Here is an 18,681-nt window from a genome sequence, read left to right as displayed (position 1 = left end):
CCTCATATTTAAAGTTGGCAGATGGTAGTCCTTCAGAGTAGCAGAGGTGCTGTCCTTTGTCACCCTGACAGACTCTAATCTGTCTGCCAAATTTACAGTCAGGCCCTTAATTCTCACGCAAGGGAGTAAAATTCAGGACATAAAGTGACAGCCGCTGCTCGAAGTGTATGTGCAAGCAGTCCTTCTTGCTTGGCTTTGCCTAAGGCATGGAGGCATACCTGCATGGGTGAGCACATTCTCTGACACCATCTTCAGGGAGAAAGTAATTGTCCTAAGCTTTTGTACGAAAATCCCCAAAATCTTCTCTTTGGATCTCACTTTTCATCCCTCATTAACAAGCTTCTCATGATCATGAAAATGAGGAATCCATACCTCAGCAATGTGTCAGTTCACCAGGCGTAATATATCTCTTCTTAAGCAGTTCTCACATAGTTGAACTTTGGTTCTGTGTCTAATATATACAACAGGCCATAATGATTTCAGCACTCTAAAGCACAAATAAAGCAAATAAACGCGACAAACAACTGAAGTCAAGCTTGGCACTAAACATTTACAGTACTAAGGGGGTCATTCCTACATTGGTTGGCGGTGGTCGGCGCCCGCCAAGCAGGAACTGCCACTTGGCCTCTGCGGTCAAAAGACCGCGGAGGCCATTCTGGCTTTCCCGCTGGGCTGGCGGGCGCCCGCCAAGGGAGCGCCCGCCGGCCCAGCAGGAAAGGCCCTGCAACCCAGAAGCCGGCTCCGAATGGAGCCGGCGGTGTTGCAGGGGTGCGACGGGTGCAGTTGCACCCGTCGCGATTTTCACTGTCTGCTAAGCAGACAGTGAAAATCATGCTGGGGCCCTGTTAGGGGGCCCCTGCACTGCCCATGCCAGTGGCATGGGCAGTGCAGGGGCCCCCAAGGGCCCCACGACACCCGTTCCCGCCATCCTGATCCTGGCGGTAAAAACCGCCAGAAACAGGGTGGCGGGAAGGGGGTCGGAATCTCCATGGCGGCGCTGCTTGCAGCGCCGCCATGGAGATTCAGCCCAGACAGGGGAAATCCGGCGGGAAACTGCCGGATCCCCTTTTCTGACCGCGGCTTTACCGCCGCGGTCAGAATGGGCAGGGAAGCACCGCCAGCCTGTTGGCGGTGCTTCCGTCATTTTAACCCTGGCGGTCGCGGACCGCCAGGATTAGAATGACCCCCTAAATATTCACATTTAGGGAGTTCCAGAAGTCCAGGCAAGCACAGCTCAATCATTCCAATTTCCATCATACCTAAAAGACGGGATCAGATCATGGTGTGCTGGCATTTTGTGTAAAATGGCAAAAGCAGACTCCTCTCCTAGAATATACAGGGGAGCTTTCCAGGTGTGGTGTTTCTGTGGGTCACAAAGGTCAGTGAAAACAATCTTTAATTGACCCATATGCATAAGTACAGATCTAATGGAAGAGATATAAGCTTTGCATAAGATTTCCCAGGGGGGCAGACCAGTTGCATCTGATGTGGGAAGAGTTATTTAGAACACCATGGGGACATTCTGCACCCATTCAGTGGTCTTCAGTAGGAGTTGAGATTTACCCAAGGGTCTAAAAATCAAAGGTATCTTTTTCAGAATCTGGACCGCGACATTACATCATTTTTGTTTGGTGGCCAATACAGAGTTTAATCTTCATTCTTGATAAACCAGCACAACAGTTATGATCTGAAAATACAACTGCAGGTTTGCTGGAGCAAAATCCATGTCGGCTGTGGCTATATCCTAATACTACTGATTGAAATAAATAAATTTGAAGCTGCAATCACATCATTCTTTAATATGTTTGCTTGTGAACCTCTAAAGAAGTGTAGCAGTGCCAAGATTCCTTCCATTTCCAGACTACTTGATTTAACTGGGTGAAAGGTCATGCCCAGTTTTTGTCTTTCGCACACACACATATTATAATAGACCATTCCCGACTCTATGTAATTTAACCAAACCACATGTGTTTCACTTGAGTTCTTGCACCTCTAAAGAAGCAGATCACCTCCCCCACCAACCATTACATTGGGAATTGATTCCGTTTGAGTACCTTGGTGTCAAGATCTTTCACCGGCACACTGACGCCATTGAGGATAACCTTAACCAATCACTTTTGAGCACCAGAACATTGGTTCTGGTGGCAGCTTCCATTGCCCATAGTGGATAGGATAGCCATTACTAAATCGTACTTCCACAATTCCTTTACTTCTTTACTGCTATTCCAATGCGTTTACCAGACCATTTTTTATGGATATTGATTCTCTCTTAAGGGACTTCCTACCAAATGGAAAAAGGCACAAGCTGGCTCTTACTAGACTTCAGGGTTCCTACAGGAGGGGGACTGGCTGTTCCACATTTAAAATATGATTACGTAGATTCTCAGTTAAGGTAGGTGACACACTGGTTGTCAGATCAAGTTCAGATGGAAGCCTAGCACCTCCGGGGCAGTCCTCTTCTGACAATGGCATTTGCCACTGCAAGACGTAGAATGAGAAGGGATACCCTTTTGGGAGAGGCAAATTATAGTTAGATCAGAGTGTTACATAAAACTGCCTCCCAACCGCCTTATCTCCTAATCTATTGTTTGGCACCAACTGAGCCTTTTGGAACATGGCTTCTACTTCCGACAGGTGCTCCTAGTTGGTAGCCAGTGTCACTACTTTGGACGATTTAGTTATGGACGATGGCTACCATACTTTTTCAGGATGGAGGGGGGCTGCGTGGCCCCTTGTGGAGCCACAGGTGGCCCTGGGGACCGCCATCCCCCAGGACCGGCTGTTATGTCCGGGGGCTGTCCACCCCTAAGATATAGCTGTTTGCGCTGCAGCCAAGCCATGGCAAATACTGTGCTGTTTGTCCGAGGGATCTTTAAAGCAGGTCCCTCTGTCAAACAGCAGAGCTTTCATCTCTGTAAAGAGATGATATGCTTCAGCAAGCACGGAGCTGCTGTCAAAACAGCTACTTGCTTGCTGAAGCATTGGCTCTGGAAGCATTGGCACTCCAGGGTAAGCCTTAAGGAGTGTCAGGTAGCTTGTAAAGGGCATTTTATTTAAACATTTTTTTTAAATGAATAAATATATAAGGAGGGACCACTGGGGAGCCCTTAAGAGCGCCCTCATCGTCCCAGATAGCCCATATAAGGCCAGTTATAGCTAGAATTACGCTTGCCATGCACTGCCAATTACCCCACAAATTACAGCAATCAGGCCATCTTTCATAACATCATTGATAATATCAATGTAATATTTGCTGTAAAATATTTGACAAAATAACTGCATGGCGAGGGCACGAGTTATAGTTACTTGAGGTAACTACAACTGGTGAATTTCTGTGGTTTGGTACAGTTAAAATATGAGTCTGATTATAACATCCCCGTAACCTTTGTTTTTTTAAGTGAATTTCTATGTTTTTTTAAATTCTATTTCCTAAGTATAACGTCCCTGTAACCTTTTGTTTTTTTCAGTGAACGTATATATATATATAATGCTAAGTTTCCATATGAGGGGTTAAGTATTTAAAAGTAGGGTGCAAAACGACATGTCTTTTGTCAGAGAGTTGCATCTGCTTTTCTACTCATCTGCAGAACTGGTGTAGCCGAGCAATGTAGGAATGGGGTGATGATTTGCATGCTTACACAGAGCACCGGCAGCAAAGGCAACATGACATTTGAAGAAAAAGCAATTTTTATCACACAAGACCTCCTCATTATGACACCAAACGACACTGATTGATTCTGCTCAGTGAAATGATGAACTTTACTGCTGAACGTCCGTTTATCCAAGCTTGAAGTTTCAATATCAAGCAGCTTTCGTTTCAGCAAGCTGTAGGGGCGGAGTGGGCGAGCCATATTAGAGCACTTGAAACAGAAACAATGCGTGACAGCAGATTTAACAAGATTTTCAATGTATGTTGTGTGATAATTCACTTATATTACTTCATAACTTGTGTTATAGTGATGTTATGTTTCTTTTCCAGGGCTGAGGTGATACTTGGAAATATCATCAGGAAAAAGGGATGGAGGTAAGTCATAGCAAGTAACCTCACAATTAAAAGTTATGCGAGAAATTGTAAGGGGGGCTGCTTGAGAAGGGAATATCGCCTGTGAGACCTTTTCTGCTTGAACCATTCTCACAAAATACACTTTATAACTGAAGCACTTCCCCATGGCAAAATATTCTGTGAGATTTTGCATCAATCGAATGCAAGAAATTCCACAAATACCAAACACTTTGACATTTGTGAATTTCACATATTAATAACAATTTCACACATGAAAATAAAAAGGGAAAACTTGCTTTTTCTTTGACACTTTCTGTGGTTTCATATTAGAATGTGTATAGAGTGTTTTGCCATCTGCAGCTTGCATTAATAGTGGTTAAAATGCTTTGCTGAGGGCATAAACCTCTGTTAGTTGCCTGATTGGGAATTTGTGACACTAGAGTCCCTCTTGAAACGAAAGAACATCAGACATAAGTTAAGGCCTGGCAAAGTGTGGACACTCAGGCAATCAGCACCAGCTTCCTCTCCAATGGCAGCACTTATGGGTAGGCAACCAAAGCAACTGCCCCCCCATTCACATCCACCTCCGTATTTTCACTGAACCTTTATCTCAGACATAGAGCAGCAGTTAATACCAGCCTCTTGGCTGAGCTAGTTTCAACATCCCATGCAGGGTGATAGTAACCGATATCCCATATTAGCAGATTCAGGGTTTCTTTGAAAGGTTGGCATGGTGTTAAACTCACTGTTACCCACACCAGCACTCTGACCTTTATCATAACTGTTGTTCCTCCCCTAAAAGAACCCCTTTTCTAAGTTAACACCACTCAATGTGTTTTATTTAATATTTAACTGGCTTTAACATACCCACAGAGCTGACTCTAACATTAACTCACCTCTAACGCAGACCTTTAATACTTTCATTAATACTTCACCATAGCCCAGTCAAAACCCTATACTTATAATTACCCTGATCCTCCCCATAATCTTAACTTGACATTATTGGCCTCATTTACTCAATGCCTGAATTTACTTATGTGTCCGATGTAAATTTTAACCTCATCCCTTACCGCATTATCCTAAATAAGATCAAATGTATGTTCAGCTATGGTGTGGAATTAAATGCTCTCACTGAAATGTATTTCTGTGGGGAAAAGTGCTGAATTTATATGATCAGGGTCGACTTCTCGGTTAAGGTGGTAACACCATAAAACACCGCCACTAGTTGGTTCTCAGATTACGTGAAACAGATTAAAATTGCCTTCGTTTTAGTGAATGGGAGGACATCACGTAGCTGCATCGAATGTGGCTCTACCTCCCGTTAAAACCAATTTGTGTGTAGTCTCATGCAGGGGAAAAAGTTAAGTTAAGGATGAGGTTTCGATTGTTCTCACCAATATAACAAAAAATGCTGAATGGATTTATGCCAGAATTGGTATGAATATAGAATTTTCCCCAAAAGCCTACTTTTTGTGGTTTTGTGAAAATCCGTTCAGTTCCATTTCTGCTGTTAGTGTTTGAAAAAGGTGAAAGTGGGCTTGAAAGGGTTAACACTTTTGTGTACCTTATCTCCGCTTGATGGATATGCACGAAATTTGGCAGACACTTACCAAGTTAAGGTTACTCTTTGGAGTTTCAAACTTGTGGAGGGGCAAAAAAATATTCACTTGTTAATCACTTTGGCATTGTGTAAAGAAGCTGCACAAAATCTGGCAAACATTCGAAAGGACTAGTGTTTGATTCGTATCTGAACCTTGGTGCCAATACATCAAGAGAGGAACAGTTTAAGTAGGGACAACATTTTCTTTTAATTTCCTAACAACTTTCACACTGCTTGATGAACCTTCATAAAATATGGCAATTGGTTGAAAAGTAACACTCAGTACAGGTATGTCAGGTTTTGTACAGATCAACAGAGGGGTAATCTCAAGGGGGGACCCAAATATTTTTGGTTTATTAAAAATATTGACTCTATTTGATGGATCCACGTAATTTGGCAGTGATTTAGCATGCACCGCTTAATCAGGTATTCTCAGTTCCTTACATGCATATCAATGGGAGGAGCACATTTAAAGGGTGGGGATAAAAGAAGTGCTCATTTGCTAATAAATGTAGCATTGTTGAAGAATTGATTAATCTGCCAAACGTTAGCACATACATAGATGAGGCACTGTTGGAGGATCCTGCACAAATTTCAGCAGATAGCCGGTTTAACTTTCTGCTTGTGTATCAGGTTTTGAGACGATCTGTATAAGAGCCTCAAAGTAAATGGAGTACAATAAAAGTTTTATTCATTTACACAACTGTCACAGTTTTTTAAAGCTGCTTGAACTTGGCAGGCATGAGCCAAATGATATGGGTTTCACGCAGATCAGGTAGGGAGGGCAAGGTTAAAAGGGAAAACTATGAAGTTTGATTTTCTAATAATGTTGCCATCATTTGAGGTATCCGGGTGAAATCTGGCAGACAGCATGTTGAGCTTACTCTTGGTATTTTGAATTCCATGAATATCTACCAAGGGGAGACATGGTTCAAAGTGGAATAAAAACGTGTTCATTTCCTAACAATTTTTTTAGCCATTTAATGAATCTGCACAAACATTGGCAGCGCCAATGGTGAAGGGGTGGGCAACACATTTGATTTGTTAATACCTTGGACACTATTTACTGAAACTTGTGAAATGTAGAAGGCAATTAGAATTGTAAACTAGTGGGGGAATGTTAAGTTTCATCCATGGTCTTTCTAGGTAAGATTTTACTGCCTCAATTCTTGCCCCCAAGTCTCCTGCCCATAATGTGTGTAGTTGTATAATTGTCTTCTAGCTGTGCCGAAGTCCTCAGTTAATGGAAACAGGCTCTGGCGCTGTCACTGCTAAAGAAGAGCTCTGTTGCTCTTGCAGTTCTAAACATTCACTATTTTGTTACCTTTCATTGCCAAAGTTTCCGAAAAGGTTCATGCATGTTTTTGCCCTCTTCCTGAGACAAAGGTTGTTCTGTTCTTTGTGCTCCATGAGCTTTATATAAACTAAGGATTAGTAGCTGCTCTCAGTTTAGTCTGCCTTTTTACAGCTTTTGATTAAGAATATCACTGCTCCTGAATATGAATGAAGGTGTGGGTCGTTACCCAAGGAATGTTATACCACATACACAATATTATAAACAAAAATAATACCTCACGTGGAATACCTAATAAAGAATAGATCAAAAGTACAGTAAATCAAATGATTATCATTTTATTTCATTAGTCCATATTCAGTTTGTTGGAGAGAACTTTGTCATGTATCACCCAAGCAAAATGATCATACAGAGAAAACAACAATTAAGACAAACATATCAGTATACATATCTGTGTATTACACATTGTGCTGTACCTGTGTCCTGCAACCAATGTGCACAAATAAAACAATGTTCATTTTAATTTTAGAAATAATATGCTGGTTCCTAGGTATTCTGCATTAGGGTATGGATAATGGCTAGCCTTATTGGTTAGATCATGCAATTTTAATAAGGCTGGGGGTACGAGGCCATGTCAATATTTTGGGAAAGCCTAAAATGATTACTGTCACCTTTGAAAATGGCTGCCAGATGAACACTGGAATATTGTAAATTGCCTCTAGGAAATGGTATCAACTCGTTCCGACTTGATCAGGTTATAAAGTTTACTCAGGACAGGGAACTGGATTGAGAATAAAGGGAATTTGGGACATCAGAAATTTATCTGACTACTGTGCCACCCATGTGTCATTAGTGAGTGCCAGAAGATGCATACCTTTTGATGAGCAACAGCAAAGGACTTGGTTGGAAAATGGAAATAAAACCTTGATTATTAAGACCACAGGAAAAAGAGTTTCAGTAGACGATAATTAAAAGTATTTTTTTGTATTGAAAAGGCAGGAAATACATTCTACGTGCGTATGGAGGTATAAAAGTAGAGGAGGTGCCATTAATATCACAATGGATTTTTAAACTTCCAACTGCTGAAAGTCAAGAAACGTTATGTATGAATCACTCATTTCAGGTGGAGAAAGTTTTTTTTAAAAGCATTCAGATTGCAGCCGTAAAGGTATAAACATCGGTACGTTATTTGAAAAATATTTTGCTCTCAAGATACGAGACTGAGATTAGGTGAGCTTGCAACTCGCCGTTCTTGTAACCACAAGATGTGGAAGAGCCCTGTCTTCTTAGATAAATCTATCTTTGTCTCGGTGTTTGTTGTTGTGCCTCCCCTCCTGGTTGACACAGCCTGAAATTGGAAACCTCAATCAACAGGAGGAATAATTTGACCTAACTATGTCAGATGACAGAATGGTGTCATCACTCGAATATGGTGGGGATTATAGTTCCGAAACTGAATGAAGGAGTCTGTGAGGATTAAGGGCCTGATTTAGATTGCGGCGGACGGGTTACTCAGTCGCAAGGGTGGTGGATATCCCATCTGCCGAAATCTAAATACCATAGAAAACAATGGTATTTGGATTATGGCAGATGGAATATCTGTCACTGTTGCAACGGAGTAACCCCTTTGCTGAGACCGAAACTAAGTCCTTGGTTAAGCATGGCTGTCGATGGCCCGTTTCACTGATTAGAACAGGAAAAAGGTGCTAAATGTCAATTGGATGTTTTGCACCTCCGAGATTTCATTTAGACATGGAAGAAGAGTGTCAAATCTTAGTAGCTTGCTTCTCTTCACAGCAGGGCTTCCAGATTGTCCCCTCTCCGATTCTTGATGATGACATCCAATACAGTCCATTTTATGTCACTGGCATAGTGAGAGTATTATATTAAATAGTTCAGCAAAGGCGCTGTTAATGTTTTACAAAGGTTTCTAGGCATATGATGAGTTATGTGTTTCCATATTTACTGGTTGTTTTTACTGATGTATAATTTGTCACAGGGGCATAGTTTCACATATAATACATTTTTTTCCATTTTACAGTTTGAGAATAGTAAATGCACATGTTAGACTTGGCATAATTGGCATGGTCGCCCCTAACTTTTTGCCTCTACTTCCCAGTTTGTTTCTGTGTGCTGGACCAGTGCTAAAGTGTAAGTGTAAGTGTTCCCAGTATAAACTGTATGTGTACATTGGCTATCCATGATTGACATGATTGGCATATTTGATTTACCAGTAAGTCCCTAGTAAAGTGCACTAGAAGTGCCCAGGGCCTGTAATTAAAATGCTACTAGTGGGCCTGCAGCACTGGTTGTGCCACCCACATTAGTAGCTCTGTAAACATGGCTCAGACCTGCCACTGCAGTGTCTGTGAGTGCGGTTTTAAACTGCCAGTTCAACTTGGCAAGTGTACCCACTTGCTAGGCTAAACCTTCCCTTTCTATACATGTAAGGCACCCCTAAGTAGGCCCTGGGTAGCCCTATGGGCAGGGTGCAGTGTATGTGAAAGGAGGGACATGTACTTATGTGTTTTACATGTCCTGGCAGTGAAATACTGCCAGATTCGGTTTTCATTGTTGCAAGGCCTGTCTCTCTGATAGGTTAACCTGGGGTCTGCCTTTAAATATGATTAAAACACAGATTCCCTTTGGGAACAGATAGACATGAGGAGTCTGGGTGTTTCTGACCTCATAATTTAAAAATACATCTTTTAGTGAAGTTGGTTTTTAGATTGTGTTTTTGAAAATGCCACTTTTAGAAAGTAAGCATTTTCTTGCTTAAACCATTCTGTGGCTCTGCTTGTTTGTGGATTCCCTGTCTGGGTCAGTTTGACAGTTGGGCTGTTTGCAGCTCTCCTCTAGACAGTGACACAAAGGGAGTTGGGGTGTAGCCTGCATATCCTGATGGGCCGTCTGGGCTGAGGGGAGGGGAGGAGTGGTCACTTACACCTGAAAGGGCTGTGCCTGCCCTCACGCAATGCAGTCTCCAACCCCATATTGTGTGTCTGGGGCCTGGCCTGGGCAAGGTAGTATCTTGAAAACAACAAAGGCTTTCCTTTGAAGTAGGCCTACTTCAAAGGCAGAAATGTGTATAAGAAGAGCACCCAAAATCCCTGAAAATCAGATTACTTCTGGAACCAGGAGGAAATTCTGCCAAGGAGAAGAGCTGGAGAAGCTGGAGGAGGAGAACTGCCCCTTTGCCTGTGAATGTGCTTTGCCGGGTTGGCCTGCAGTAGCTGTTTCTACCTGAGAGAGGACAAAGACTCACTTTTTTGTGACATCCCACTGGTGAAGAATCTCCAAGGGCTTGAAACTGAGCTTGCTTCAAGGACAGCAAAGACTTCTCTCTGCCAGCACTTGGGATTTCTGCTGAGAGTCCTACCTGCCAAGTGGTGCCCTAACCTGTCTCTGGGCCCTTGAAAGGTGCAGCTGGTGGAAAAGGACAGAAATCCACACAAAGACCGGCGTGCGGGAAAACTTTCAACGCACCACCCGCTTTGCGGCTGAAAAACTGACACGCCACCAGCCTCGCGGCTAAAATCCACGCTCCACCTGCATCGCGGCTGAGAGATCGACACAACGTCGCTGGAGAAACGACGCGGAACGTCTGCAGCGGCTGCTTTTAACGACACAAGCCCCCATGCAGCGCTGTTTCTTGACACTGTGCGACCGGATTTCGACGCAGCATCACTGGGCGCGGACATTCAATGCAAAGCCTGCCCGGACCCGAGGTTCCCGTCCGGATCGACGCATCTCTGTCTTGCGGGAGAGAAGAAACGACGCATGCCAGCCCGACAAGAGGAGCAACGATGCATGCTCTCTCTTGCGAATGAGAAATCAACGCACCACTGCCCTTTTTTGCACACGCTCACCAATGAGTCTTTTTTTATGCTACCCAGGTACTTTTCGTACGCTAACAATGTTCTCACTGTTTTCTAAAGGATTTAAGGCTCTTTTGGTTTTTAAATTCATATTTTGGTCTTGTTTTGTTTAGATAAATGATATCTATTTTTCTAAACCTGTGTTGTGTCATTTTGTAGTATCTTCACTGAGCTACTGTGTGTGTTGGTACAAATACTTTACACCTTGCTTCTGAAGTTAAGCCTGCTGCTTGTGCCAAGCTACCAAAGGGGTGAGCGGGGGATAAGTGAGAGTGATACTCCTTTACCTTGACTAGAGTGGGGGTCCTTGTTTGGACAGGGGGTAACCTGATGTCAACCAAAGACCCCATTCCTAACAGCACCCATTTGTTCCTTTGATGTCTGAACACACCACCTTCTATTGTTTGTTCACAATTAGAGCATTCTCTACATTTATGGAGCTCTTGCAGTGGTTGGAGATTCCAGTTGTTCCTTTGGAGATTGTTTTGTCACTTTTTCTATCTTTGAATGGGCTCGTACCAGATTATATTTTAGGCTCTAATCTTTTCTCAAGACAAATAGTAGTTTGTGTGGTTTGTAGTTTATAGTTGACAGAATATTCTAGTCCTAGTTGTTGATTTAAAAAAAAAATGTACTGGGGAAAAATGTGGATACACAAATTATCTTGTCTATCTCTTTTTATCTTGTGGTGTAACCCATGCTCTTTTAAGGGAATTTTTAATCAGTTTTTTTGATGGCCTTTCACAATTAGTGTTTTTTAGATAGTTTGCCATCGTGGTGGAAATGATAGTCTTTTTGTGTGCAGAGATATCCAATCCTGAGAAAATGCCCATAAGGGAGGTTGTCCCTCAGATTTTGGGGATAGAAACTTTCATTGCTTAAAGTGCTGTTTTTGTCTTTTGGCATTTTTGAAGAAGGATGCCCCCAGAACATGTTCCTAAAAGTTTATAGAGGTCTTGTTTTTTTGGCATGTTGAACTGAATGCTTTGTGAGCGATTGTTCAGCTAACCATAAAAGAGCAAAAGAATAACCTATTGTGGTGCCTTTGAAAAAGATACTCTTTCAATGCAGAGAAAGAAATTCCTTTTCAATGCAATTCATGCTAAATAGAGGAGGAAGGTTGTTGGTATGCAGTGTGGTTGTTTTCTATCTTTGTGGTGTAGTTCTATTATCTTCATGGCCTCACCCTATGGTATATTTGTTTATAATGATACTACATTGAATGTGGCTTGCTATTATGTACTTTTATTCAAGGGTAGTCAGTGCTTTAAATGGGCCGGTACTCTCCGGTACTGAGTACCGGCACTTTTTTATTTTGAGAGGGAGAGTACCGGCATATCTCGAGTAAAATGTAATACTTTTAATTGGAGAGTACCAGCACTTCTCAGAAACAAGCAGGTACTCTATTACAGAGTACCTGCACTTCTATTTTTCCATTTAAAGCACTGAGGGTAGTCTCCACTTTTTTACTGAAGTCAGTAGTATCTCAGGTATATGACTTCACTGTTGATATAGAGGGTCAAAGGAACATGTCTATGTATTTGTATATTGGCCCAAAAAGTGATTGACAACCTGCTATGATTGGTTTTGGGTGGGATTTGAACATCTTTATGTATTTTTAAAAAGAGATATCGAACTGGGGCACAAGGAGAACTGTTTCTCAAAAATTGAAACTTCTCTGGTCCTATAAATTCTGCATCAACTTCATTTAGGTATCTTGAATAAATCCTCTTTGATCTCCTTAGTGGGACCTGCCATCAGTCTCCGATAGTATACTTAGTAATATAGTTGGTGGTGCCCTTCTTGTAGGTACATGTGTTAGACTTTTCATCCTTGGCGTGGTCTCCCTTAACTTTTTGCCTCTGTTTCCCAGGTTGTTGATGTGTGCTGGACTCTGATTTTACTGTTTTTGGTACTCTGGGCACTTTACCACTGCTAACCAGTGCTAAAGTGCAAGTGCTCCTGTTTAAAATGTGTACGTAATTGGTTCTCCATGATTGGCATATTTGTTTTACTGTTAAGTCCCTAGTAAAGTGCACTAGAGGTGCCCAGGGCCTGTAAATCAAATGTTACTAGTGGGCCTGCAGCACTGGTTGTGCCACCCACACAAGTAACCCTGTAATCATGTCTCAGACCTGCCACTGCAGTGTCTGTAAGTGTATTTTTACATTGTAACTTCGACTTGGCAAGTGTACCCACTTGACAGGCCTAAACCTTCCCTTTTCTTACATGTAAGGCACCCCTAAGGTAGGCCCTAGGTAGTCCCAAGGGCAGGGTGCAGTGTATGGATAAGGTAGGACATATAGTAATGTGGTTTATATGTCCTGACAGTGAAATACTGCCAATTTCGTTTTTCACTGTTGCAAGGCCTGTCTCTCTCATAGGATACTATGGGGGCTACCTTTAAATATGATTAAAGTGTAGATTCCCCTAGAGAGTAGATGGACATGTGGAGTTTGGGGTCCCTGAACTCACAATTAAAAAATACATCTTTTAGTAAAGTTGATTTTAAGATTGTGCGTTTGAAAATGCCACTTTTAGAAAGTGAGCATTTTCTTGCTTAAACCATTCTGTGACTCTGCCTTGTTTGTGGATTCCCTGTCTGGGTCAGTTTGACAGTTGGGTTGTTTTTCACCTCACACTAGACAGTGACACAAAGGGAGCTGGGGTGTAACCTGCATTTCCTGATTAGCCATCTCTGCTAGGAGGGAGGGGTGGAGTGGTCACTCTCATCTGAAAGGACTGTGCCTGCCTCTGACAATGCAGGCTCCAACCCCCTGGTGTGTGTCTGAGGCCTTGCCTGGGCAAGGCAGGATTTCACAAGTAGGTGTGAGTCCCCTTTGAAGAAAGGTGACTTCAAAGTCTAAAATGGGTATAAGAAGGGCACCCAAATCTACAGACTTTAGAAACACTTCTGGAACCAAGAGGAACCTCTGCCTGGAGAAGAGCTGATAGCTGAGGAAGAAGTGCTGCCCTGCCTGTGACTGTGCTTTGTGGAGCTTTCCTGCAGTGCTGCTTCTGCCAGAGTAAGAGGGCAAAGACTGGACTTTGTGTGCCTTCCATCTTGTGAAGAAATCTCCAAGGGCTTGAGTTAGAGCTTGCCTCCTGTTGTTTGAAGTCTCAGGGACAGCAAAGACTTCTCTCTGCCAGCACCTGGAGTCTCTGGAGAGATTCCTGCCCCGACAAGTGGTGCCCTATCCAGTCCCTGGGCCCTTGAAAGGAAAGCTGGTGGAATCCAAGGAAATCGACTTCGGACGACTCCGGACCGACGCCGCTGCTGAATCCGGTAACGCCGCCTGCACCTGACGGCGTGACCTTTCCTGGAACGCGATGCTCTTCGCAGGCCCGACGCCGCAGCAGCCCCGCTGTAGTCCGCGAATCCGTGGAAGTCGCCGCACCACATCGTGACCGACGCCGCTCGAAGTGCTCGGATTCAACGTTTCGCACAGACGCCGCGATTCCCGACTTTGCGCATCGGCTTGTTTTCACTCTTCACCAAAGGTACTGTACTTGGGGGTCTACACGACTCCGTGTCCGGTGCCACTGGCGTCGGCTTGTTGGGAACGACTCCGTCACGACGCCGTATTAACATCTCATCGAAGCATTTTTGTTTCTAAGCGCTATTTTTGAGTTTAATCTCTAAAAATTCATAACTTGACTTGTGTATGTCGGATTTTTGTCGTTTTGGTCTTGTTTTGTTTAGATAAATATTTCCTATTTTTCTAAACTAGTGTTGTGTCATTTTGTAGTGTTTTCATTAAGTTACTGTGTGTGTTGGTACAAATACTTTACAACTAGGACTCTGAAGTTAAGCCTACTGCTCTGCCAAGCTACCAAGGGGGTACGCAGGGGTTAGCTGAGAGTGATTCTCTCTTACCCTGACTAGAGTGAGTGTCCTTGCTTGAACAGTGGGTAACCTGACTGTCAACCAAAGACCCCATTTCTAACAACATGTAATTGTCACCTTCTTCAGTGGCTTTAGGACAACCCTCTTCACAATGTTAAGTTTCATAATTGCTTTCATTTGAGAACATGATCAATTTGGTTTATAGTATTCTGTTTTTGTCTCTAATTGGAAGATGACGAAAAAACATTGATTAAAAATTAGTTCTTCATTAAGCATCTCAATTGTTAAGGGAAAGAAAGTAGATTTGTTTTGGAGACTGAACATGTTGATGTCTCCACCCGTGTCCTTGTTATAACAGAAAACCTTGAGCCCATTTTTTTCAAATAGTTCCATAGCTTCACATTTTAGCCAAACAAAACTTGTCTAAGATGATCTATTTGATAGTGATAGTTTGGAGAGATAACAATTTCTGAGACTGTGACACCATGTCTCATGCACTGCCAATCCACCCTTTGAAAGTGAGTGGTAATGGAGAGAAAACTATGGGTTGATTTGCCTCATCTTGAAAAACCATTCTCAGTTGTGTCCTTGTTACCTTTTCTTTCTTCCAGCACACCATTGAAGAGCATTATTCCGCAGGACTATTTGTTATCCTCCATTCTATTAAAAATCTCTTTGACTCCTCTGTCTGCTTGATTGAAACCTTTGATCTCCCATGATGTCATAACCAGATGATGCTCAAATGTTCTAAGATGAGATGGCAATTTGGGAATATCCCAGTTAAATAATGGCAGATGTCTAATGTCTACAATTGGTTACTAAATGGATATACTAAAATTATATTATCTAAACTCAGATACAGCTTGTGAATGAGGGCTCACAGTCTCTTTGGGGCAGTGAGAGAAGACCCATTGATTTCAGCTTTGTGCTTCATCCTGCTGAATCATGCATAATCTTGAGATCTTGCTTGATCGGAATTTGATACCGATACCTTGGATCACCCAGGTCTTTTCCACTTATTTTTCCTAACTGAAAATGTTGCAAAAAAGTGCTTTCTTACTCATGTCTGATTGTCAATTTACAGTTATCCATACATTATTTGGGTCAAGCTTGGATTAGTGAAACTCACTATATCCTAGACTGTCTGAATATTTAAGTCAGCTGTAAATGCTGAATATTTGATTCAGCATTTACAGCTGACTCAAAATTTACAGCCCATTGTTTGCTATGTCTCCCCTGCTCAGTCTCCATCCCTCGTTAGCTTAGAGATTTACACTGCCTTCCAATGACCAAGTAAACCTTTTTTGAAATCTATGTACACTTGTCACACACCCCTTTACCAAAATGGCCCCTTACAGGCCTCCCAGAACTTTGAGTTTACCTCTGCCTCTCAGTTCTGACCCTAAGGTCAGGAAGGACCATCAGTGTGCTTTATATGTTTTTGCTACAAAGCATTGGAAATGTCTACCGGATCAGCTTAAAGCAACCACCAACTAATTACAAAGTTGTACTCTACTAATAATGTGCTTGTTCACATACTAATTCTCCAGGACTCTATGCCGACTGTACTGCAAGTTATTCAGCAGCATTTAATTATAAGCAAACAAAATAAAAACAAAACCCTAGCCATCAGTGTAACACAATTTGCAGTGCAGATAAATATTCTGCATAAAAAAAATCAGTGTTCAGTCATGTAATACTTGTGAAACGTATGACCACACATCACAGGTTAGTGCAATTTTACTGCTGCCAAGATGGCTAGAAATTTGCCTTTACGGGCTCTATTGGTACAGAGAAGAACAGAGATGTATATTTGTCTGCACTTGATAATCTAAATAAAGCTATGGATTAGCCAGTGCACACCATACTCCAGACATTGACCAGTTTACCAAAATCGAAATCATGTAGATTTTCCTAGTAAATGATGAAGGAAAGTCTTAATTTTATTGAAGACACAGAGGCGAGTATTATTCTATCTTTTCCTGCTTTGTTTTTAATAGCAGCCGCAGTCAAGAGAAACTACAAATCTCACAAGGCAAGCCAACACGCAGCCAATGGGAAACTTAAAACCAAATGTTATCACCCAATCAGTGATAATGAACCGCCCCAAGATATACATAACTTGACTGCAAGCAAGACTTCTTGTGGAGAAAGATCATGAATGTTAGAAATGGGGTCTTTGGTTGGCAGTCAGGTCACCCCCTGTCCAAGCAAGGACCCTCCCTCTAGTCAGGGTAAAAGAGAATCACCCTCAGCTAACCTCTGCTTACCCCTTTGGTAGTTTGGCATGAGCAGTAGGCTTAACTTCAGAGTTCTAGGTGTAAAGTATTTGTACCAACACACACAGTAACTTAATTAAAACACTACAAAAGGACACAACACAGGTTTAGAAAAATAGAAAATATTAATCTAAACAAAACAAGACCAAAACGACAAAAATCAACAATACATAAGTCAAGTTATCATTAAAAATGCAAAAAGGGTCTTCATGTAATTTTAAACACAACGCTAACGATGTTAACATGAAATGTACCTTGGGTGCATCACAAATAACCCCAGAAGGGTGAGTGTGCGTCAAAAAGGGCTTGTGGTGCATCGATTTCACTCATGAGCGAGACCTTGCATCATTTCTCCTTTAGTTGGGTCGGCGTTCGGCGTTTCTTCTCTCCGCCCAGTGGTGTTTGAGTCAGAAATTCAGCAGCATGAGGTTCCGAAAAAACCACGCAGCGTGGGTTGTGATCTCATCAGCCTCTTCTCAGGGTCCCAGGAACTGGATGGGCACCACTTGGCAGAGTAGGAGTCTCTCCAGAGGCTCCAGGTGCTGGCAGAGAGAAGTCTTTGTTGTCCCTGAGACATCAAACAACAGGAGGCAAGCTCTAAATCAAGCCCTCTTCACAAGAAGGAAGGCAACACAAAGTCCAGTCTTTGTCCTCTAGCACAGGCATAAGTAGCAACTGCAGGATAGCTCCACAAAGCACAGTCACAGCCAGAGCAGCTCTTCTTCTTCAGCTCTTCAGCTCTTCTCCAGGCAGAGGTTCCACTTGGTTTCCAGAAGCGTTCTAAAGTCTGTGATTTTGGGTGTCGTTCTTATACCCATTTTGCCCTTTGAAGTAGGCCTACTTCAAAGGAAAGCCTCTCTTGATTGTGAAATCCTGCCTTGCCCAGTCCAGGCCCCAGACACACACCAGGGGGTTGGAGACTCAATTGTTTGAGGGCAGGCACATCCCTTTCAGGTGTGAGTGACCACTCCTCCCCTCCTCCTAGCACATATGGCTCATCAGGAAATGCAGACTAAACCCCAGCTCCCTTTGTGTCACTGTCTAGTGAGAGGTGCAACCAGCCCAACTGTCAAACTGAGCCAGAAAGGGAATCCACAAACAAGCAGAGTCACAGAAATGGTTTAGGCAAGAAAATGCCCACTTTCTAAAAGTGCCATTTTCAAACACACAATCTTAAAATCAACTTTACTAAAGATGTATTTTTAAATTGTGAGCTCAGAGACCCCAAACTCCACATGTCTATCTGCTCCTTAAGGGAATCTACACTTTAATCAGATTTAAAGGTAGCCCCCATGTTAACCTATGATATGGACAGGCCTTGCGACAGTGAAAAATGAATTTAGCAATATTTCACTGTCAGGACATATAACACACATTACTGTATGTCCTACCTTAACCATGCACTGCGCCCTGCCCTTGGGGCTACCTAGGGCCTACCTTAGGGGTGCCTTACATGTAATAAAAGGGAAGGTTTAGGCCTGGAAAGTGGGTATACTTGCCAAGTCGAATTTACAGTTAAAAACTGCACACACAGACACTGCAGTGGCAGGTCTGAGACATGATTACAGAGCTACTTAGGTGGGTGGCACAACCAGTGCTGCAGGCCCACCAGTAGCATTTGGTTTACGGGCCCTGGGCACCTCTAGTGCACTTTACTAGGGACTTACTACTAAATCAAATATGCCAATCATGGATAAACCAATTACATATACATTTTGGAAAGGAGCACTTGCCCTTTAGCATTGGTTAGCAGTGGTAAAGTGCCCAGAGTAAAAAAAAA

The 18,681-nt window shown here is 42.6% G+C and overlaps 1 protein-coding gene across 1 annotated transcript in view; it reads left to right on the top strand.

The window, feature by feature from the left end:
* Positions 1 to 18,681, top strand: part of KCNAB1 (potassium voltage-gated channel subfamily A regulatory beta subunit 1) — a 522,245-nt gene that overhangs the window by 360,172 nt on the left and 143,392 nt on the right. The window contains exon 5 of the mRNA XM_069213297.1: positions 3,980 to 4,024. Coding sequence (XP_069069398.1) covers positions 3,980 to 4,024 — 45 coding nt within the window. The remainder of the gene's footprint in view (positions 1 to 3,979; positions 4,025 to 18,681) is intronic.

This window comes from Pleurodeles waltl, chromosome 11, assembly GCF_031143425.1.
Source record: "Pleurodeles waltl isolate 20211129_DDA chromosome 11, aPleWal1.hap1.20221129, whole genome shotgun sequence".
Taxonomy (NCBI): domain Eukaryota; kingdom Metazoa; phylum Chordata; class Amphibia; order Caudata; family Salamandridae; genus Pleurodeles; species Pleurodeles waltl.
This window is presented reverse-complemented; position numbering and strand designations above follow the sequence as displayed.